Source organism: Microcebus murinus, chromosome 13, assembly GCF_040939455.1.
Source record: "Microcebus murinus isolate Inina chromosome 13, M.murinus_Inina_mat1.0, whole genome shotgun sequence".
In the NCBI taxonomy this organism is placed as follows: domain Eukaryota; kingdom Metazoa; phylum Chordata; class Mammalia; order Primates; family Cheirogaleidae; genus Microcebus; species Microcebus murinus.
The window spans coordinates 35174471-35198649 of record NC_134116.1 but is presented as its reverse complement, the minus strand read 5'-3'; the positions used below and the strand labels follow the sequence as shown (position 1 = coordinate 35198649).

General features: G+C 35.6%; 1 protein-coding gene and 1 non-coding gene across 5 annotated transcripts in view; both read right to left on the bottom strand.

Moving 5' to 3' along the window:
- Window positions 1–24179, bottom strand: part of OBI1 (ORC ubiquitin ligase 1) — a 42003-nt gene that overhangs the window by 5834 nt on the left and 11990 nt on the right. Inside the window, exons 1-4 of one of the 4 annotated variants that reach the window (XM_012785748.3) lie at window positions 21970–22061; window positions 21011–21106; window positions 20037–20285; window positions 16620–16708 (exon numbers count right to left, since the gene is read on the bottom strand). In XM_012785748.3, the coding sequence (XP_012641202.3) occupies window positions 16620–16708; window positions 20037–20186 (239 nt within the window). In that variant the 5' untranslated portion in view covers window positions 20187–20285; window positions 21011–21106; window positions 21970–22061. Of the gene's footprint in view, window positions 1–16619; window positions 16709–20036; window positions 20286–21010; window positions 21107–21969; window positions 22062–24179 lie in introns of those variants that run through there. The other 3 variants (XM_012785744.3, XM_012785743.3, XM_076009349.1) reach the window with 3 other exon arrangements.
- Window positions 2206–2396, bottom strand: LOC142875247 (U2 spliceosomal RNA). Its single transcript, XR_012922651.1, has one exon. It is a non-coding gene; the product is annotated as a U2 spliceosomal RNA (small nuclear RNA).

Sequence of the window (24179 nt, the reverse complement as noted above, 5' to 3'; positions counted from 1 at the left end):
CTACAAAGAATGAAAGGATAATCTTGCAGTTCAAATTTTTTTCTTTTCGAAGATAAAGAGTACAAATTATCCCAGCCCATTCTTATGCCACATAACAATGACATTTCAGACCACTCAGTGAATAGGGCAAATGTCAGATGTGTATCTTTAAAAAAGGGTTTCCTCCCTTATGTAATAATAAGCATATAATAATAGCCAAAATCTAATAGGGTTTTTTTGTGGTAGAATCAGAACAGTGGTAGTGGGGAGGCAGAAACACGTAGTTGATTTTTCTTCCAAGAGCTAGCTCTACAATTCAGCTCATATATGCATGAGAGTTATCCCCTAAAACAATGGCAAAGATTTATGATAACATTTGAACAGTGGTCTACATCTTGAAATATTTACATTCAATCATTTTCCTATCGTACAGCAGTGTTTTACAATACATTTCTTATACAATGTCACCTTGTCAAACATAAAATGCCAATTTGAAATTCAGAAATCTTAGCAGTCCCAGGAAGGGTGGTTTTAAATACTTATTTGGACCCTTTCGATTACAGCCACCCTAGATCTGAAGCTTTTCGCTGGCCTTTCTGAGCACTGGGCTTTAATTCATTTCAGCTCTACTTATTTTTGGCATTTTACAGTTGTATGGGACATCAATCTCATTTCTTCCAACTTTGAAATACAAAGTCAGTGCTTGTGGTTCCAATATACTACACATAAAAACATTTTTATATTTTCTGAAAGGGAACATTTTAGAGAATGACTTAGAAAGAACACATCAAAAATTCACTCCTTTTATCTGGGATTATCTTGTTTTCATTATCCTGTCAAGAATGGGTACTGGGTTCAGCTGAGAAAATTTTTGAGTTACCTAATATAGGTTAGGTGGTATATTTGGGACTGGAAACACAAAGATAAAAAACACTGTCCCAGCTCCAAGAGACATAAAATACCTAACTTAAATTCTATCTTATCACTAAGGAAAATTCTATCTTTCAGGAAACATCTTCTTATGAGCCAATAAACATAAGCCTTACATTCTAACCCTGTGAAAAATATCTTTTCTCCCCCAAAGTTCTTTTCAAAAGCCTTTTCTTAATCATCTCTTTGATGACTTACATATTGACCTATCTCAAAGAATTCACGGACTGTTTGTAGAAAGATACTTGAGAAGGTTACTTCTAAAAACTATTTTTATCTTTGGGCTTGTCTTTTTATTCCTTTTCCCCGTCCATTATAAAAAGAATTACAATTAATAACATTTATTAAATATTTTTACAAAATTATGAGGGAGCAGCAGGTGTCAACAGTAATTGCACCTTTTAGAATTAACCAAAATATGTTTTAGACTCCCACTTAATGCCCATCACCTCCTAAACCTCTAGCCCAATTCACTTTCCAGTTCAGCCTCGACATGATCCCTGCTCTATTCTCACTGAAGGAAAAAAGCAGAGGCAAAGGTAAATACAGAATCATAAAAATCTCAAGATTAGGAAGGGCTTTAGAAGACATGATTGCTGAATATTGATTTACTCACTTCAATTAACTAAACCCCCTGAGAGAGTACACTCCCCTTGACATATAAAAAACAAAGCAAAAACCATAGGTATTATAAAAAACAAAAGCAACTACAATAAAAAGCCTCTCCAGTTTAAAGATGAAGTTTACTATTACATTTGTTTAAATGAATGATAGAAATTTTTCTTCTTTGTTAAAAATGTTTTGGTTTATAATATAGTACTTGACAGAGCTATATAGTTCTACAAGAGAACTTTTGAAAACAGTGGACAAAGACTTTTTAAAGTACATTAAGCAAAAAATGTTTGTGAATTCTTGATTGTAACTATTCTGGCATAATCAAATAACCCCCACGGTTTTAAATGGAAAAACTATGTAGCATGTTTATTTAATGCAAATAGCAAAAGTGACAGCCTTACATTTGCTTACCAAGATCAAATTTTTCTTTTTCTACAGCACAATTTTTATAATAAAGATATCCTCACAGATGAAAAATCAAATGACTTAAAATCAAACAATGCCACTAGATAGTACGTCAGAGGACGCCCTTGGGAACTCAGAGGCCTACATAAGAAAAAATTAGTGACAAATAAGGAATGTTTGCTAAAACATTAGCAGCTTCTTGTTCTAGATTTTAGCTTGGAATTTCAAATATGATATTTGAAGACACTGTATTTGCCCGTATTTTTAATTTTTTTTACAGAGTACACCATTCCTGGAGATACCTCAATACCAAGTCGACACATGAAATGGACAGAACAAGCTCCTACTCTATCTTCCTGCTCCAGAAATCCATTTAATATATTGTCCTTGGATAGAGGATGTATCAGATATTAAACTGATAAGAACAGATACTACATTTGATCTTAGCCAAAAGGCTGAGAAGCAATTAATTATTTTTAAAAGAAGTAACAAACAGTTCCGAGTTGTAGTCAGTGATAGCTCTAACCATATTTTTTATGTTAATTCAGAAAGAAAGTTGCATGAGAACTAAGAACAAAGGCTAGTAACAGAGCACACATGAGGGGGACAAGTAAGTAGAAGTCATTGATAGAGTTAGGCTGTTTTGTAAAAGGTCACTGCTCCCAATTCCCCAAAGTTCTATTTCAATACTTTACAAATCTATAATACTTTGAATGATCAGACTTTTTTACCATTCTAATAAAGGACCTGTCCTGGTGGGCAAACTGACAGAAATGTACACCAAACGCCATGGAATTGATCAATTAATTAATCAATCCATATAATTTATTTGTTTTCTGTCTTTCTTCCCCATCAGAATAGAAGCTCATGGAGACCAGGGAGTCTAACTGTCTTATATTCAATGCTAGGTCCCCAGAACAATTCCTGGTATATAACAGTTCCTTGTTAAATACTTCTTGAATAAATGTCCTCTTACTTTAAGATACGTCACTGCCTTACATTAAGAGAGTCATATCAGTCCTCTTTTACATGTAAAATACTATGACATTCACTATATTATTAAACATTTAAATATGTTTCACACATTTGACTGTCTCCTTTTTCACTGACACCAAGGAAGGCAACAGATACCGACATATATATAGCTTTTTAATTATAGGCTTGACATTCTATACTGCTCCATCCAAAAACTTCAATTTTCACTTTAGTAAAAGACCACAAATAGATGAAACTTTTGACATAGGTGTTAAGAGATTTTTAGCTTATCAAATATACCTATATTAAATTTGGCACAAGGCAATTTACTTTATCATATAGAAATAACACTTAGGGACACACATCTGATGCTGTACTTCCATAGAAGCCAATGAAGATAAGAGCTTATCTATCTTTGGGTTTTAATACTCTTGTATTCACACTAATTCCAGATATTTCCACAAAACGTTAGATGAAGCAATGCCAAGGCAAGCCGGAGGGATTTCTAATATCATTTACCATACTTCCTTTTCCTGAGCAAATTTCAAAATGGAGTATTTTTATAAACATTCCATTAGAGACCAAAAGGCTTTGATTTTCAAAGTAGGAGTGATGGCCAAAGGCTTCATTATGCCAGAGAAAACATTATAGAGCAGTTTGGGAGCTGCAGCTGATATTGGAAGCGTAGTCTGCTAAAATCTATCAGAAGCTTAAAGGCTTTTTTAGCTTGCAGTGTTAACTGAGGTATACATTCGAGATGAGAGAAAAGGGTGAGGGTTCTTGTTGTCTAAACAGCTAAAGAGATATAAAATTGTTCCTGTCCCTTCTTGAAGAAAGAAATAAAAGTGCTATTGGTTTGACCTTTGGGGTACTATAAGTAAGAACACCTTTAACAACAAAAACCTAAGACAATATTTTCTCACGGCCCATCACAAAGGAGGAACAGGATGTATGTGAAAGGGGTCAGAAGAAAGCAAATGTGGTAAAAATAAATGCCAGAACTGAGTATCAAAAAAACTAAGCTTTAGTGCTATGCTACTTGCTGTTAACTAGTTGTGAAATCATGAGCAATTCACTTTGCTTCTCTGGTACTCAATGATAACTCCGATAAAAGGGATAAAGGCAGCAAGCCCATTAGGTGGCCAAGACGACCAAACTTCAGAAATACCTCCTTGAAGAACAAGAAAGACACTGGGGATTGAGTGATTCCTCATGAATCTTTGATTTGATATCTTTTCCTTACTTGCTAGGTCAAGTAATGAGACAAACTGAAAACAATCTTTAGGACCTGGACCAGCTTTTGTGGTCTAGCTGATAGGTTTTCAGTGTTGATCTGGATCTGATCCCTGATTTGTCATTTAAAAAAGAAGGACACGGGAGGGGGGGCAGGGGCAATATTTGTAACCCTAACAATATTTGTACCTCCATAATATGATGAAATAAATAAATAAAAATAAATAAATAAAAAGGACAGTAAACTGTGGATAAAACTTACCAAGCATAATATATAATATGTAAATTATTATTTTTTTTCATTTTTTTTAGTTTTTCTTTTTAGAGACGGAGTCTTGCTCTTGCTCAGGCTGGTCCTGAACGCCTAACCTCAAGTGATCCTCCCAACTCGGCATCCCAGAGTGCTAGGATTACAGGCATGAGCCACTACGCCCAGCTATAACATGGAAATTTTAACAGTAGTCTAAGTGACTACTATTGACTGATGATGACAATATGAATAGCAGCAGCCATAATTTACTGAGTGTTTACCTGGTTATTAAGTACATTGTTATATGCTTGAGACACATCATCCCATTTAATCATATCAACTTTATGAAGCAAGACCCATTATTCTTATTTAAAGATGAGAAATGAGAAGCTTAAAAAGAATTAAGCAGCAAGAATGGGATTTGAATCCACGTCTTTCTGACTCCAAATGCCATGTTTGAAACCATATCAAGTACCTGAACATGAGCTCTCTTCTTGCACTTCATTATCAAAATGCAAGCTAGGTTTACTGAGCACAAAGTCTGTGGACACTAGTTAGTTGGCTAGCATTGTTGTACTACTTATTAATATGCACATTTGCTAATAAAAATAGAGAAGAAAAAAGAAAATTGTAAGACATACAGATATGTATACACAAAGTCAATAAATATTTATTAAACAACTACTATGTCCTAGGCACAAGTTCAAGAATACTTTGAAACTTTCAAAGATCATGTATTAAAATGGCCTTGCAGGAAAGTATAGCACAGACAGACTACCCTGGTGGAAATCATCCAAATATTTTAACCAGACATATGAAGACTAAGTATGAACCAGAACCACAAACTTAAAATACCATATTTAAATGTGTGAATGTGGAAAGTATACATGATCAACTTATTTACCTCATGCATAATCAGCAGGCATCCTCAACTATAAGGAAAAGATATTGCTTATGTGAAATGAGAAAAATTACAAATATAAAATTTTAGGGCTTAAGCATCACACAGGTTCCTTGTCTCAGGGTCTAATTTTGAGGAATAAAAAACATACAAGCTATGTTATGTTACATCCAAGTTTTATCACAGAACAGAAAGTGCTTCAATATTTTTAACAATAAAAACTGCCACAATCTTCCCTTTACAGACAAAGCTGACATGAACAGGGGAGCTAGACACAGAATTAGGCCCTTGTAGTAATTTCTCCTCCTTTCATCTTCTAAAAGTACTATATAAAAATCAAGGTAGAGTTTGTTTTGCAAGCTTTCAAATGGAAAGCAGGATTTATAATTAATAGCTCATATTATTAACACAATTTTAAGAAAAATTTTTGTGTCTTTATTTTATTAAACAACCATGCATTTGTAGTTAAAAATTGTGGTGTTAGGCCGGGCGCTGTGGCTCACGCCTGTAATCCTAGCTCTTGGGAGGCCGAGGCGGGCGGATTGCTCAAGGTCAGGAGTTCAAAACCAGCCTGAGCAAGAGCGAGACCCCATCTCTACTATAAACAGAAAGAAATTAATTGGCCAACTGATATATATATATAAAAAATTAGCCGGGCATGGTGGCCCATGCCTGTAGTCCCAGCTACTCGGGAGGCTGAGGCAGAAGGATCACTCAAGCCCAGGAGTTTGAGGTTGCTGTGAGCTAGGCTGATGCCACGGCACTCACTCTAGCCTGGACAACAAAGTGAGACTCTGTCTCAAAAAAAAAAAAAAAAAAAATTGTGGTGTTGAAAATTCTAGCCAAAATAACCCGACTGTTGGGCAGCATTTGTGTATTGAAGAGGAATGGATAGTCCCCTTTGTAGTGAGTTTCTCTGTAATAAGGGCTGACCCATATAGTATAGGGTTAGCAGGGTTCATATGGAGAAATACAGAACAAAATTCTGTTCCACGCTGATCACTTTACCTCTGTGTTTCTGTGGTGGCTGTGACTTGGTCTCTAACCCTTTGTTTGAAAATTACAAATAGTGAGTGGCCATTTCCAAGGCTTCTTTCCTTCTCTCTGGGCAGCACATTGGGCAACGTTGCTCAAAACAGGATGACTAACCCTAAGTACTACTTTCTCTGCACTGCCTGTGAAGATAGACAGTTCTTTTAAATGGGGGATAAATTTCATTCTATTTGATAAATATATTTCATTTTGATTCTCTGCAGAAATGCCCTAATTTCTGCCATCCCCAAAAAGACCAGTCTTGAAATTTGCATGATATCAATAGGAATCCTAATCTTTCATGGGAAGGAGAGTAAATTAAAGCATGCTATTTCATATCTTTTTACATGTCTAAGAGGAAAAAAGAAAGGACTTACATCTGTTCCCAAAATATAACAATCTTAACAACAAAATCTCAATAGTGTAAAAGAGTGCAATAATTGTTGAGTGATAAAAGCATACTTAAAAATCTCTGTACTAGTGTCTGTCTATACATTTTTCACATTAGCTAAATTCTCTCCCTTTTTCTCTCCCAGCATGAGAAATAATTTGAAGCAAAATAAAGCAAAACAAAAAAACTGTGATACAGATACCCTGTAATTATTATTCAGATGACAGTTATTAAGGACTAATGTGTGCTCAGGGGCTATGAAGAAGGAAAACAAAGGAAGGAGAAGTCGTCATCCTTCTTCTCAAGCAGTTCATAATCTCTCTGACTATCTTATTGCTTAGTCATTAGCATGCATTGCCTGCTCCCAAAATATCTTATCAGTACAATAAAGACAACTTGACAGAAAACTGTAGTAACTGTCTATCCCCAATTAGCTGAATATCCAGAGAAGGGCCCCTCAGGCAGCTGAGGGGCCTGAGCACAACTGGCTGTCACAGTCTGGCCCCAGGGTATCATCAGGCTCCCCTGACAGTCTACAAGTTCCCCTTCCGGGGAAACCAAAGGGCATAGCAGAATCAGTCATCAGATCACGCTAGGGTCAAGTACCAGGAATCACAGCATTTGTCACAGCAGAATCATGAGAAACAAAAAAGGCTGGAATAGGTCAAGAAGGGACAACAGCCAGAGCCAGCCAGACCAGTGGTGCTGATAAGGAAGCACAGTGTCAGGGCAATACTGGCATATCATCAGACACAGTTTGGGAAGAGCAGACCTATGAACTAGAACTGAGCCACAGCTTAAGGTCAGCATGGAGACAGGTTAAGGACAGGAAAATCTGGTTAAAGTGAAGAGACTCAGACAAGAACCGTAGTACTCCAGCCTGCCAAGCCTTAATATCACCTCCCCCTTTCCTCATTTTAACTCTTTTTTTTTTTTTTTTTTTTTTTTTTTTTTTTGAGACAGAGTCTCACTCTGTTGCCAGGGCTAGAGTGCTGTGGTGTCAGCCTAGCTCACAGCAACCTCAAACTTCTGGACTCAAGCAATCCTCCTGCTTCAGCCTCCTGAGTAGCTGGGACTACAGGCATGCACCACCATGCCGGGCTAATTTTATTTTTTCTATATATTTTTAGTTGATCAATTCATTTCTTTCTATTTTTAGTAGAGACAGGGTCTCGCTCTTGCTCAGGCTGGTTTCAAACTCCTGACCTTGAGCGATCCACCCATGTTGGCCTCCCAGAGCACTAGGATTACAGGCGTTGAGCCACTGCGCCCGGCCTCCTCATTTTAACTCTTAACCTCTGGCATAATTTAAAAAGGAAATAATCAGGAAATCCTTTGCTCTTCTCATTTGGAGAAATTTCCAGGGATTTCTGATTTCCTGCCCTCTTACAACCTTTGTACTTTAAACTTAAAGCAGACTCAAAATCTTATTGCCCTGGTCAGTAACCTACAAGTGGTAGTATAGAGCATTAGAATATAAGGACTCTTTCTTTCTATCAGATCTCAGAGAAGGAAGATAAACACACAACATCTATATGACTTTGTTTAAATATACACACATGTGCATTTTAGAAAATAAGTCTTAGTGCCAAGAAGTTGTCCAATTAACCGGGCACAACAATCATGGAACTAGTCAATAGACAAAGTAATCATTAAAACAATATGGTATAAGAACAATCAAAGAAACAAGAGGAAAATGTTCCTTCTGTCTAGAGAAATTATGGAAGGCCTCACAGATAAAGCAACAATTAGGATAGATCTCAAAGGATATGTACAGATTAACCAGGAAGAACAAAAAACATAGCAGCTAATGGGGAGGACCAGGGAAGACACAATATGGTGAATGTGGGCCCAGTGAGAAATCCAGCATAGTTGGTGCAGAGTACACAAAGGGGGAGCCTAGAGAAGAGGCAAGAAGATTAATCTGAAGTCACAAAGACCTTTTTATACTATTCTAAATGTTATACTAAGTATTTGGGCTTTAATATGCAGACAGTGAAGAATTGATCACCAAAGATTACTAAGCAGGGAAGTGAGATGATCAATTTATATTCTAGAATTCAGGCAGCAATACAGCAGATGCTTGAGAGTTCCGCATAGAAAAGAAGGGTAAGCACTAGGAAGGTTGTTATAATAGGCTAAGCAAGAAATAAAGTGGATCTAAACTACTGGGAATGAGAAGATGGGTTACAGTGGCATTTTAAAAAAGTAGGTTAGAGGGAACATACTGCACAACCAAGTCGTGAGAGGAACGGGTAGAGAAACATAGGAAGATTGGGGTTTTTATCTTACAAAATTAGATAAGTAGTAAAGCCAGTCAGAAGGACAGGAACAAAACAAGAGGATAAATTATCTTTTGAGTGAGATGAGAGGAAAGGATAATGGATACAATTATTTAGACACACACAGTGCCCTATCCCACCTCCACACCTTCTTTATGATACATATTGTGTCAAGGATATAAATTATTTCCTTTAGTCCTTACAATAACACATAATCCATATTTTACATAAAGAAAATGATGACTTGAAGAGGTTAAGTAATTTATACAATGTTATTTATTTAGTCATTTAATTATTCAACAAATATTTATCAGGTGGCACTGGGCACTGGGTTTTGGATGTAAAAGGGACTAGCAGCAAGGTCCTTACTCTTGTGAAGCTTAAGAGTTTAGAATGGAGGAGACAGACAACAAACAGGTCAAGCAATTAAAGGAACAAGATGATTTCAGACAGTGATAAGGGCTATGAAGACAATGATACTACAACATTGGCTGAGTGTTAACTATGGACTCTGTTTTAAGAGTATTTTAAGTTTTTATTTCATTTAAGTAACTTCACTACAACCTATAAGGTAGGTAGTATTATTAGCCTCATTGTATAAAAGACAAAAACTGAAATACAGAAAGGTTAAATATCTTTGCCTAAATCACACAGCTAGTATGTAGCCAAAGCCAGTGTTCAATCTTAGGGAAGTCTGTCTCCAGGGCCTATGCTCATAATCTCTAAACATGCTCTACTGTTTCAACACACCATGATTTTATTATTATAGACTTATAATAAGACAGAGCAAAGAAGTAGAAGGTGCTGAGTGGGAAGTCTGCTATAGAATGATTGGTCAAGAAAGTTCTCTCTGCACCTAACAACTGAAGGAGACAGCCAGCCACATAAAGATTTGCAAGCAGAATATTCTAAGTGGAGGAAACAAATCCGGCATGTGTCAGAAACAGAAGGCAACCAGTAGAGCTGGAGCAGGATAAACTGGAGGAGTGAGAATGAGATGAAGTAGAAGAGGCAGCTGTAGACTAGCCAGTGAAGAGTCTAGATTTTATTTCAGGAAAACACTGGATAGTTTTAGGTAAGAGATTTAAATAATCTGATTTATATTTTATAAAAAGACAATTTTGAGTATGGTGAAAATGAATTGGGTAGGAAAAGGATGGACAGAGTAGAAGCAGGGAAATTTGAATCCAGAAGTTTGTTTCCAGAGCTAAGCTCTTAATCACTGTGCTCTGTGGTAAATTTAAGGTACAAGAATCTCTGGTAAGGGTACAAAATAGATAGACGGGAACATGAGGAGAGAAGGTAACACGAAAGATTAAGGAGAGGGGTCAGGAGAGAAGGTGACACCAAAAATTAAGATTTTATTTTGTAATCTCTGACATATAGCTAAGCAATTATTAAAGCCATGGTATAACTGATTTTTAATTTGATTTCTGATGACTCAAGAAAACACAAATACAGCAAAAAAGGAAGAAAGCCCAGGACGTAATCTATGAAGTCTATTCTTTCCTTTTCAGAGACCTTCTTTTCATAATCTAGTAACACGAAATGCTACTTACTGCTCAGAGTGTCTAGAGCCTTTATCTACCCCCAAAAGGAGCTGAGGCATGGGTGAAGATTGGTCCATAATGACAAGCCTTGAGGTTGCTGTGCAGTTAAATGAGCTGCATGCAGAGAGACATTATCAAATCCATAGATCTCACTAAATACACAATGACAGAACACATAACATCCTGCATATTTATTTATAGAAAGAAAAGCCACTAATCCGATTATAATGAAGTTTGGTAAAATAACCAAGTTATAATCCAAGTATAAACAAGTATGACAAAAATGAGTTTTGTATATGGAGTTTTATATTCCTACTATAAGGTGAATTAGTAGCTAACGGCAAGAACTGCTCTGCTAATGCAAAATAGCTGGCAACATGGCACAATCTCTGCCTAGAGTGGGTAGAGCAAAAAAAGACACAACTGAACAGAGATGCGGGAGAGAAGGCAGGGAATTTTCAAATGTTTTGTCAGTCAACTCTTCGCACCTCTTCAAGTTAAAAAATCACTAAGGAACTTCTAACTCCATTAAGGACAAATACATTCACATTTCCTGGTACAATGTGGGATTAGTTATTGAAGTCAAGGGAATTTAGGAATACAAGAAATCCAATACTAAAGTGTTCCCTTCAGCTTCTTCCCTTTCCTGATGTTGCTTACCACATGGAGGCATGGCACACTTCACATTCCCCACTAAGTACTCAGACTAAAAATAGGCCTTTTTACTTTGACCAAAAGGTGGTAGATGTAGTGGAGTCATGCTAACCAGTTTATATATAAGTAGGGTGATAATGGCCACAATAAAGAGATGTGAAAATTACACAGAGGACTTTTGCTGTGATGAATTTGAGAAGGAAGCCACTGTGTACTGAAGAGTAACATAATGTGTGGCTACTACTGGAGAAAAAACACTGGACTCGAAGGGACCACTCCTAACAGTGCAAGCATATCTCCCCACTCAGGATGCCTTTCTCCTCTCTGAAATCTCCATCTGCCAAAGCTGGACTCAAGTCCTGACTTTCTGATAAAGACTTTCCTTATTACTTCAATCCACTTGCCATTCTCTGAACTCACACTGCGGTCTCTGTTATTTGGCTTAGTATCTGTTTAGTATTTAATTATTTCATGTATTTTCATCTCTTGCCTTCATTAAATATGAATTTCCTGGAGGCAGGGACCATGCTTTGTTGCTTTTAATTTTTTATTCTAAAAAATGTTAAGCATTCACAGAAGTATAGAGAACAGTATAATAAACCCTATTTACTCATTACCTACATTCAATAATTATTGAGAGTTTTGCCTTATTGCCCTTGTATGTATATTCTTTTTATTCTTTTGCTAAAGTATTCTATAGTCTATATTTTAGTATACATTTCTAAAAGAAAATATGGTACCATAGCATGAATGTTTGTGTCCCCCCAAAATTCTTATGGTGAAACCCATTCCCCAACGTGATATAGTATTAGGAGGTAGGGCCTTTGGAAGTGATGGTATTTACAGGTAAGGCCTTTGGGGACCTTTAAGTAATAAAGTTGAAGCCCTCATGAATAAGATTAGTACCTTTAAAAAAGAGGTACCAGAGAGCTCTTTTGCCCTTTCTGCTATGCAGGAGAAAGCAAAAAGATGAGAGTCTATGAACCAGGAAGTGGGCCTTGATCAGACCTGCTGGCACCTTGATCTTGAACTTCCCAGCCTCCAGAACTGTGAGAAATAAATTTTTGTTGTTTATAAGCTACTCAGTTTATGGTATATTCTCATAGTATCCCAAAAGGACTAAGATAAATGGGTGTTCTCTTAAGTAACAATGATACCTAAACAAAATCAACAATAATCCTTGGTATCATCTAATACCTACTTTATATTCAAATTTACCCAATTGCCTCAAAAATGTCTTTTGACAGTTTGTTACTAATCAGTATCATAAACAAGATCCAGGTACTGCACATTTGGTATTTGTGTCTCTTAGTCTCTTATTGTAAAGTAGCACCCCACTCCATGCCAATGATTTGATGAAGAAATCCAGTCATTTTTCCTATTGAGTGTACTATAGTCTGGATTTGTCTGTATGGGGAAGACCCTATAGTCTTAGGTGCTATGTTTTTTATTCACTTACAACAAATATGTATTAGGAGCAGGATATGAGCCAGAATTCTATAAACTACAGTGGCCACAAAAGTGAATACAACTATAGCTCTGGCTTAAAGAGAAGAAAGTCATGACAAGATTACATAAAATATTATTAACCCTTTGCACTCGCTTGCTTTTTTCTCATTATCCACTTGACATTATCCACACTGGACATCCGAGTGCAAAGGGTTAACAGTTGTGAGATGTGCTAAGGCAGGCCTCCTCAAACTACGGCCCCCACCTCAGCCTCTGGGTGTTTTGCTGCTGCTGTCTGTCCTGCTTAGCAGCTGACTGGTCCAGGGCCCACAGTATGCACTCTCCAACAGTCTGAGGGACAGTGAACTGGCCTCGTTTAAAAAGTTTGAGAAAACCTGTGCTAAGGGAAAGTACAGGTAATAAAATAAATTATGGCAAGGGAATTCTAACCTACTTTAGGGGTCAGAGAGAGTATTTATTTTATATGCCGTGTTTCTCCAAAAATAAGACCTACCCATAAAATAAGCGCTAGCAGGACTTCTAAGCATTTGAGCAATATACGCCCTACCCCAAAAATAAGACCTAGTGATGGGCATGGCTATGCAGAGTATCTGCACAACCCATGCATTTCATCACAGAGCAGTAAAGAAGATGAGCAGCCCTTCTTATCTGCCCCATCATGACAGCTACTATCCCAGAGGTGACTGGAAAGGTGCGGGCAGCCCCGCTAACAAGGTTGGCTTCCCCTGTCAGGTCCTGGCCATCCTGTGCGTGCTGCAAGCTGAGACAACACATCCCCTGAAAATAAGCCCAAGGTGTCTTCTTGAGGAAAAATAAATATAAGACCCTGTCTTATTTTCGGGGAAACACGGTAGTTCAAAGTACCTAATACAATGTTAAGTAAGAAAAAATTTAGTATTTCTGGGTTGGCAGGCAGAGTTAAGTTTTCTTCAGATAGTAGTCTTGCAAACTAAAGGACATATCACCACCCTGTTGGTTCTGAAGAATCAAATTCAATTGTCTTAGGAGTCCAAGTTAGGGGAAACTGAAGGGCAAATAAACAGGTGGATTTCCTTCAGTGAAATATAATACAGTAATTATATTAATGAGAAAGAATAATTAAATATTATTATTAATATTAAAGAGAAATAATAATTCAGGAAATGGCTACATGATAAGGCCAAAGAAAAAAGACTGCATTTTCTGGACCACCAATTTAGATATTAGAATAATGAAATTTTGATAAGGAACAGAATATATATTACTGAAACCTAGAAGAACATGCTTAGTAGGTTATCTGCCACACTGCTCAAGAGGGCTTTTAAGTTAAAGCTGAGAGAGGATGTCCAGGTACACTTTAAGATTGGATATAATGGAAGATAAAAGAACATAAAAACTGTAGGCAATCAATGATAAGACAGACCTTCATTTAAAAAGATTATTGCACTATTTTTAAAAGATTATAAAACATATTACTTTTTATATAATGCTAGCTACTTGAGAACAATGTAAATGTTTGGGTCCCCCTTCTTTGCACCAGATTTAAGTCTAGTTTTTGGGGAATAGCATGATATTTGTTTGAGCATACATTCTGCTATGGATTGAACTGTGCTCTTCCCCCCCACCAAATTCATATTTTGAAGCCCTAACTCCTAATGTGACTGTATTAGGAGATAAGGTCTGTAGGAGGTAATTAAGGTTAAATGAGGTCATTAGATGGGGCCCCAATCCTAAAGGATTAGTGTCCTTATAAGACATAAAGAGACCAGAGCACAATCTCTCTCCCCACCATGTGAGGATGTAACAACAAGGTGATAGTCTGCAAGCCAGGAAGAGAACCCACATTAGAAACCTGACTCTATTCAACCTTGATAGACTTCTATGCTCAATAACTGTGGGAAAATAAATCCATTGTTTAAGCCACCCAGTCTATGATATTTTGTTATGGCAAAATATTAGCTTGGGCTAATACACCTTCCTAATTTTTATCCCTCCCTACTTCTGCTCAACTTGTAGGATTAATCAGAGACTCAAGCCAAGTGTATAAAAAAGTATAAACCTTGACAGCTAACCAAGTAGACAAAAGAAAAATAATTAGTCAAGGTATTTCCTAAACCAAGGGAATAAAATGGAATGGGTGATTTTTATTTGCTTGCATTTACTTGTAAAATCTTGAAATTTCTTATTCTTTTCCATACAAATAGGAGCTTCTCCTCAGGTGAACCAGATGTAGATATTTTCAGCTGTGGTCAGCTTCTCTCTGACTCCCACTAGGGTTTGGTGATACAGAGTAAACAAGGCTATAAATCAAATGCAATGCATTTAATACCTCAATGCATTGCAAATTGATCTAGAATAGGGGTCAGCTCAAATCGTTTTTCAAGTGAAATTGGTCCTTTCCCCTGAAGGTAAGGAATGGAAGTTAAAGACGGCAAAGCCTAAAGTCATATTGGATTCAGATGTGTGGCTGCTTGTTTGGGAGTAGAGGCCAGGTTTCCTCAGGTGAGATTCTTCAGTAATTTATCCAGCTGGAGCCATGGATATTTAAAAACACACATCCTTGTGGCTGGCATTAAATTTGAAATCTGGTGGGCAACTTTTCAAGAAATAAAAGCTACAAACAAAATAGCTTTAGTTCCATTCAGCATGCTGTGGGAAATGGCTAATGGACAAGCATTACTATGACTGGCAAGGCGAACTGCCAATAAATGATGGGAGTAGAGATTCAAACCACCACATGATAGCAACACTTCCTAAGCCTATTTCACTAATTTGTCAAAGTAGGACATTATCTAAAGTGAAAGAAAAACAGGGTTGAGAGCACAAGGGAAGGAACTACTTAAAAGTAAAAGCTATGCTTCTTTTCCTATTGGTTAGTAATCTCTGTCTAGAGTAATTATGGTTTACTTCTACCATTTCCTGATACCACACTTGGTTTTACTAAGGGCAACATTTCCTCCTTTTCAAATGAAAACCAGAGAGAGACTGCTGGTAGGATAAAATTTTCATTGTTTTCTTATTCCTGCTTTGTCTTTTTCCATTAGAAAGAAATGAAATCCAGTGGTTGAATTGGATGAATCCAGAAGCTTGGCGTTCTGATGTGCTACCCCTCAGAAAGGCTACATGACCATGGGGGCCATATTGTCTTCTCATTTGTCCCTTCTTTTCCTAGAGAAAAACCTCATGTGCTGCCTGCCATCTTTTCTTAAATCCCAGCTCTTTCTTATCATTTTAAACAAATTAACTGTTAAGTGGGCCAATACTTGCAAGATCTTATCTTCTGGAATGGGATGGAAACTATTCCATAAGAGAAGAAGAAATTGATTTAATTGTATAGTTTAAAATTAGTCCAAAATTCAATGAACAATGCCCTAAATTCTATTTCATATAGGCTTTTCAGTGTACTTGTTAAGAGCACAAAGACATTGGGGCTGGACTACCTGACTTCAAATGCTATTTCTACCACTTACTAGCTGAGCAGGTTTAGATAAATTAATTTAATCTTTTATGCTTCCATTTTCTCATCTGTAATCAGAGAATAATAATAGTTCTTCATTACACATTGTTGTATCTGGCAAAGAGAAAGCACTATATGAATGTGAATTATCACTAATATTATTATCTCAGAAAATAGCTTAAGGACATTACCTTAATTTTACTCACTAATATTTGTTAGTACTGTTAAACAGTTATATGTAAAGCCAAGTGAATGCTCTCCTATCTTAGGTCACATAAAATAATCTTGCTAATCAGATAAGGAAAAAGGATAACAATGAAATCCTTTCTTCAAAATGAGCCTTAACAAAGCTTTTACCAGTAACACAAAGTATACACTTGATTTTTAGAGGCAAAATATTCTACTTAAAACCTACATGCTTACATGAAAGAATCAAATGGAAAACACACTATCACAGCAGTCTAGTCTAACATATTGACATAATCTGAAACATTGCTCTGTGAGCAAAATACATACTTCTGGGGTGATCTGTTATCAACTTCAGCCTTCAGTCGTAAATTCTCCCTCACCAGGCCACCATTTTCCAATTTCAATTTTTTATTTGCCTTAAAAAAAAAAAAAAAGAGTTGAAAATAATTAAGCACAAGCCAAAACAAAGGTGCCTTATAAAAACTATGACATGAGTCATCTGTATTTTTTAGGTGATAATATTAGAAAACTGAATACTAGAACATGGCCATCAGAAACTTAAAATCACCACCAGGAATGACTTCTGAAACTATGAATACAACTAATAAGCATTTTTAATCCATATTCCACAAAGCACTTTGCAAGTCTCCTATCCTGGGAAATAAATGGAGCTATGTTAGCTCAGAGTCATTAAAGAACCATATCAATGGCAAATATGCTTTTCTTTTCCTTTTTCACATAACTGAATACTCTAAGCAAGGTAATACTGTATCACATACAAATATTTGCAAACTAATGATGAAGAGTTAATTCTTGAGTTATGAAATTGATTTCTTGGTTGATATTTAATTTTTTTTCCAGTGATAACAAATCCAATGATTAAGCTACTTACTTTCTTTCTTCAAAATGGCTTTCCCAATGCCCTGGCTCACAACCTCTGGGTCCTCAAAATTGAGTCAGTATTTTCTAATAAATTTCATGAATTCTTCCTTGATTAAAAACCAATTTTCTAAGTATGATTTGTTTTCTTGAATTGTATGACACCTAAAAATTACCTAACAAGACACTTGTTTCTAGAAAATCTAGAGGCTCAATATTAATTTTGGATAACTTAAAAAGTAGTATGCTTAAATTTTAGAGTCATCTTAAAAGCTACTTTCTTTAGATTCTTTGGTCATTGCATTTATGTATTCCAAAGAAAAATAAGACTCTGTAGATTAGAAATCAACCTCACTTATGTGGCAAGGGAAATTCTTTGACTAGAACATTTATATTCAATGTGAATTGGTCAGAAGAACTACTGTCAACAAGATAGGTTTTAACCAAGAAGCTTTAAAAACAAAGTTCAAAAATTTGACCAATGCTTTTGACTAATTTTAGAACTTCTGACTATATTACTTGCCCAGTCACATACAAAAGCATCATAACTATCTTAAGAGAAGTAGAGTAAAAGACATTCTTTTGGGAATGTCTAACTCCCTCTCTTAGACTCATTCAGGTTCCTCTGGGGCTCCAAGCATTTGCTCATCTTCATGGTTGCACACCAACCAGGATTGTGGAGGGTTAATTCTTTAAGTGACTGATAAACACCATTAATGCCTCTCTGAAGATATAAGTAAAGCCATTTACTTCCTCCTACATACAGACAATGAATTAAGCTCTCAAGCATAGCACAATAAGAAGAGGCACTTAGTGAATGTTTTTTGATGATGATGACAAGCTTAAATTAGAAACTCATTTGATTTCCCTTCCCCATTCCTGCCCTCCACTACTGTACTGCTCTGTTTCAAGGTTTCTCACCAGTGCTGTGGCTCTCTAATACTTCTTATTAGGGTTTGCTAGTTCCTCAACTATCAGAGGTATTTTCAAGTTCAGGAAGGTTAGGTGAGTAAAGATTACAAAGGGCAGAGTTCTGCCTACTTGTTGCACCTGAAAGAGTAATAAAGACTTCAGCTAACTATTCTACATTCTCAATACTGATTGGGTAATGATACTGGCCTCATGATGGTTCAAAACTCACCTAGTTCAGGAAACATAAAAAAAAAAAAGGTCCATTTCATTCACGCTAAGGAGTCCTTTAAACTTCTGTAATCCTGTATTTGATTTATAGTATGATATTATCTTGCACTTCACATTTGAGTTTTATCTCTGCAGTCCATGCATTTTCACTCATTTGTGCCCCAGTTTATAGCCTATTACCTGATACCATCACTAGACATCCAAAATTGGCTTATTAAATATCCTAAATAATTCTGAAGTCTCAGGGTACCTTTGGGTATTGGATTTAACATGTCACCATTAAAAGAGCAAAGAAAAACCAACTGTGCTTTATGTACTCTTCTTTTATAAACATTCCCTAAACCATCCTTATCAGCCCAGAGTAGTTTCTACACAGAGCCCCAGGCTCTAAGCATTTATTGCCAAAAATTTAAATGAAATTTAATAACTATGAAGGAAACCATATAGAGCTTACTGATGCTCAATTAGAGGCAGGAAAGTTAAAGAGGGCATGGCAGATTGATAAAAACTAACTTCCCAGTTGGCATTCGTTTTAGTGTCCTCTTGTCTTCTAACAAAGCAATAGACTAATGTTGGCCATGAATACCTAAAGAAACTACACATTTCCTTGACCTTGTAGCAAACTCAGTGCAATTATGTCTGTAGTTTCTTTTTTCTCTGAAGGCAGTAAGTTCTCTTTTTCCTCTCATCTTGGTTTTTTCTGTGCTCAAACAACATTTATTTTATATGTGGATGATGGCTTACACCTAAGTTGCAGATGATTTTCTGTTACTTAACTAACTTCAGTGAAGATCTGAGAACCAATATGCAGGAGTACTTCTTTAAAATATCATATGGAGCTCATTAATGATTTCCGGAGGCAGGATTTAGTAATTCAGCACAGGAATAGTATTTTAAGGAAATGCAGATAGGTTGAATGGGACAAAACCATCTCCAAACGTACTCCACTGTGGATAAACTTGAAGTCAAGCTAAAGGCTTATCACTTGGATCAAGAGAGTGCTATAGCACTTGATTGTAACATCTAGTGCTGATGACATGGATCTTATCTCCCTTCCTAAACTGGAAAATTCTAAAAGTTTGCCTGTTTCACCTATGCTATATCTTGTTACAGCAGATAGAAGAATAATTGAAAAAAAAAAAACAAAAAAAAAAAAACACAACAAACTAGCCTCACAAGCCACAATATTCTTTTGCATGGAATAGTCTAAAGCTGCTCATTGCTCTTTTGGAATTAGTTATTAACTTTTTAATATCTATTTACAATCGTAAAAATCAGAGAATGGCAGTGCTACAAAAGATATGGTCAAAACTTTTCCTTTTATAAGTAGGAAAGTGGGTATGTGTCTGTTTTTATGCACACAGGGCAGTTACTAATGTAAGCCTTAAAAAACTAAGGCAAACCACAAAGGGGGGGGAATAGAAACACATTCTTTAAATTGACGTTACTCTTCTAGAAGAAGATGCAATCTCATATAGAAGCAATAGAGTCTCCAATTATAGTCACAAATGGAACCACCTGATATATCTTGGCAGCTAATGATATTTAATGAGAAAAAGTTTTCTTATTGCATATAAATGCTCATCCAGAGATTCTGTCCTTCCCTCACAAATCATCTTATGATTGAGTCAAGATAATATGGCTATTTGTATTTTTGAAGGTGCTTATAATATTATAGAATTTTTAAAACAACCATAATAGATTTTTTTTAAAACCACAACTTACCTCCTTTAATTTATCCACATCATCTTTCACTTTTTCATAGATTTCATTAGCTGTTCTGAGTTTTTTCTTCCACTCTGCTACAGTTTCTGGGTCAATTTTACTTGAATTATCTGCAACTGGATGTTTGTCTTCATTTTGGTTGCCCTGCATCAAGGTTAAAGGATCCAGAATAGTCTTGATCTGTGACTCCAAACTGAGATTTTTACTCTTAAGCTCTTCTACCTCCTTCTGCAAACAATCTATTTCATCCTAAAAAAGCATTGCACAGTTATGAGGCAGACAGAGACATGAAACACACACACATGCTAAACTGAAGCCAATGTGTTTTTGAATTTTATATTCAAAATTCTATAGATAATAGATTCTTTATACATTAGAACAATTTTGTAGAGATAAAGTCACATATAGTTTAAATTCTCAAAATGTAGTCCAATAAAAATTAGCATTTATGCTGCTTTCCATTTGAATGTTTGTGGTTTTAAAAAATGCCAAATCTTTGATTCTATTTAAGATGTCATCCGGAAAACAAGAAAAGTCACATGAATTCCAACAGGGAAGTAGAGTCTATTTCAGATGAAAAATTTGAGGCACATTTAATTGTTTTACTGAGTAGAATTAAAAAGTATAGTATTCCCTCATTATCACAGGGATTTGGTTCAGGACCCCAGTGGATACTAAAATCCAAGGATGCTCAAGTCCCTGATATAAAATGGTGAGGTGCTGTATTTGCATATAACCTACACAAATCTTCCCACATACTTCAAATCATCTGCAGATCACTTGTAAAACCTAACATCAATACAATGTAAATTCTATGTAGCTAGTTGTTATACTGCATTTTTTATTTGTATTATTTTTATTTTTCTCAAAAATTTTCAATCTAAGGTTGGTTGAATCCCAGGATAAGGAACTTGCAGATATGGAGAGTTGAATGTACAGAGTTGCCATTTATTCATTTATAATAGGTACGTCACCTTAAACTGAGGTTGTTAAAAATTCTGTTGTTAGAAAATAAACTCCAAGTAGCTCAATATGCCAGTGATCTTCCAAAGGATTAATCTGATTAGTATCTAAGTATGACAAATATTCATTAAGTATGTAAGAGTACATTTTAGAATTAAATATAACACAGTACTATTTACAATTTTAAGTTACAATACATTTCAAGTTAAACAGCATTATATAATTTAAAAATCACTATATTAGCTTGAATATATTAATAAACAATTATAAACACAGTGTTTATATATTCATGTATGTGGAAAACACATATAGGAATGAACATTTATTCAATCATTTATTTATGTTCCACTGTATTTTGAAAATTTTTTGAGGCAGCTGAAGTAGTTTCCATGTATACAGTTTAACTTAAAGATATTCTGAATCAAAAGAGAAGATCAATAATATCTTCCCATTAGTCAACACAAAATGACAACTGGGCTTAATGTGTACTATTCAAAAGTATATGTATTCTATTACCATAAATTTATTTGGAAAAATCCCATCACCATGGCAAATCAGCCTGCTCATTCACCTTTAGACAATAATTAGGAAAGAGTATATTTTACTATAGTATAATAGTATATTTTACTAAAATCTCAGTTCTGGTAGTTGACATATGATATAGTATTTACTTTGCCAGAATTGATCAGGCTTATAATCACCAGTGAATTTTTAGGCAGAAACAAATTAAGAATGCAGGGGTCAGAATAACTTTCACAAAAGGGTTTCCTATATCTCCCAACTTTTTGAGAGAGTACATATAAAATGACATATCTGTAGAGGTACAAATTTTAAATTGAAAAAAAAGAAAAAAAAAAAGGAAATGCTTCCACCTGTTCCTTTCTCTAGAATCCTATTCCCTTCTTCCTTGGTACTTGATGTAGCTCAGTTTTACCTTGAATTCACTGCTGATATTTCAATTATCGTTTACCTCATATTCTTTGTGGAGTAACTCAAGTCTAGTTTTCCGAAGGTGCTTCCTGACTGTATGGCTTAGCATAGGTTCACTTTCACTTGTTCCTCCTACAGGAAAGAAAAAATCCTAATTTTTCATTCTGATTTGGACAGAATGAAAATGAACCTTTTTCTTACTGTCTTATAAAGTTCCCCAGCTTAACATCTACCCTTTCCCTTATATACACACTTGGGGCTGCAAAATCTAGGCCTTTTCTCTATCCTAATCCTGAGAAAAGATAAGTACCAAATAACACCATAAGAAACACCCTCAGAAAATATCATATTTTATTTACTTACTTACATATCTTATTATAGCAAACTTAATGGAGGAAAAGCCTATATATTATTATCACATTTGAACTACTGCAAATTCTGAAAACTAAACAATTGTTAAATAATGATAAAACCAATTATATTTATATTTAACCAACAGATTATAAAATATATATTTCATGTATATATGTATGTATAAATAATTATAACTAAGGTATTTGAGCATGCCTGGTTACTGGTAACACAATTGAAAAGATTTAATGTTTCTTTTTACTGATTCTAACAACCCAGTTACAATGAATGGCTAATGAGTCACAGCATTAATTGTATGCCATGACTTGTTTCAAATACACTCAAAATGAATTCTTCCTGAAAGCTCTTCACTTATGCTGTGGCTATCTTCTTTATACTTCTCAGCATCATAATAGCAAAGGCATTTTACAGATGTTCTCTTTTAGGATGTTCTATCCAAATGCAAGGAAGGATGAACTACTTTATTTGAGGGAAGTTAAGAGACATCACTTAGACATGAGTGAAAGCAGGAAAAGGGATTTGAAAAAATGCTGGGGGAAAATATTCAAATTATTGTATCATATTCTTCAAGAGAAGAGCTGACTCTTTGGTGAGGTTCAAAAAACTAGAACTAGAGACAGAGAGGTTAACCCTGTAGCATGCAACACAGCATAGAATTAGTCCTCTACCAGAATTCACCCAGGTTCTCAAGAAAGAAATCTTAGAACCAACTTTGATTCCTCCTTTGATCTCTTATTTCTGAAGTCCCACTAGTTCTTCTTCTGCTCTCTAGCATATATCATCCTCTCCACTTCCTTTGTAAAAATTTTAAGTTCATTTTCCCTAATTTTGGACTATTACAATGACTTCTTAAGTTTCCTGAAAGATGTTTTCTATGTTTGGCTAATTATAGAATCACTTTCAATTTTTCCTAAAGCAAAAACAAATAAAAATCATTTTAGCTAGCACCACTTATATTATCCTGGATTAAGCTTAAGCCCCTTATCCAAAGTGAGGTGACACAAGATGAGAAAAATGGGCTTCACATGTATTCGCCATCAAATTGGTACTGACTGATTAACACTATAGTGCTCAAATGGTGGTGGTGTTCACCAGAGATTAGGGGGTTGTGGAGTAGACCCACATCTGAGGGATGTGGTGAGCATTGTGGAAGGGAAGGGCATACCTATAACCCTTGCTAGGGAGAGGCAAAGATATAAAATGCGCCCAAAATGTTTGTATTCTCATATTTTCTTGAAATAATAATAATAAAAAAGAAATAACTTACACGAGCACAATAAAAGCCAAACACCAAAAAGGCTCTTTAAAGATTTTCTTTTTCAGAGATCCTCCAGTTCAAGTTTTATCCCCACTTTCACCCACATTAGTGTGACAATGAATGTTTTACTTACCCTTAATCCAGACTCACATGCTGCCTTACCTGGGCAAGACTGTCTTACTTGACCTATTCACATCCTATATTGCCCCTATAGTCCCACCTACAGACTACCACCCAAATAACATTCCTAAAGCACATTTTGGATCATACCATTCCCTTGCATAAAACCATCATACCCACTTCATCTTTCTTCTTACCCATAGAGCGAATCCCTGATTTAGCTGTCATTTATAGTTCTCTAAAGTCTCAACTTACCTTTTTATAGTCTTGTTATAGTAATCAGACCCAAACTAAACTAATGATTATTTCTATTAATAAAAAACCTGCTCTATGTTTTCCTATGTCTGAACCTTAGTCCATGCTATTTTCCCTGAAGAAAATGCTCTCCCTGATCTTTACCAGTTAAAATTTAGCCCATCCTTAAATGTCCATCTTAAAGGCCACCTACTTCTGAAGCCTTTCTCGATGTTCCTAGCTGAACTTTTTTGTCTCAACTTTCA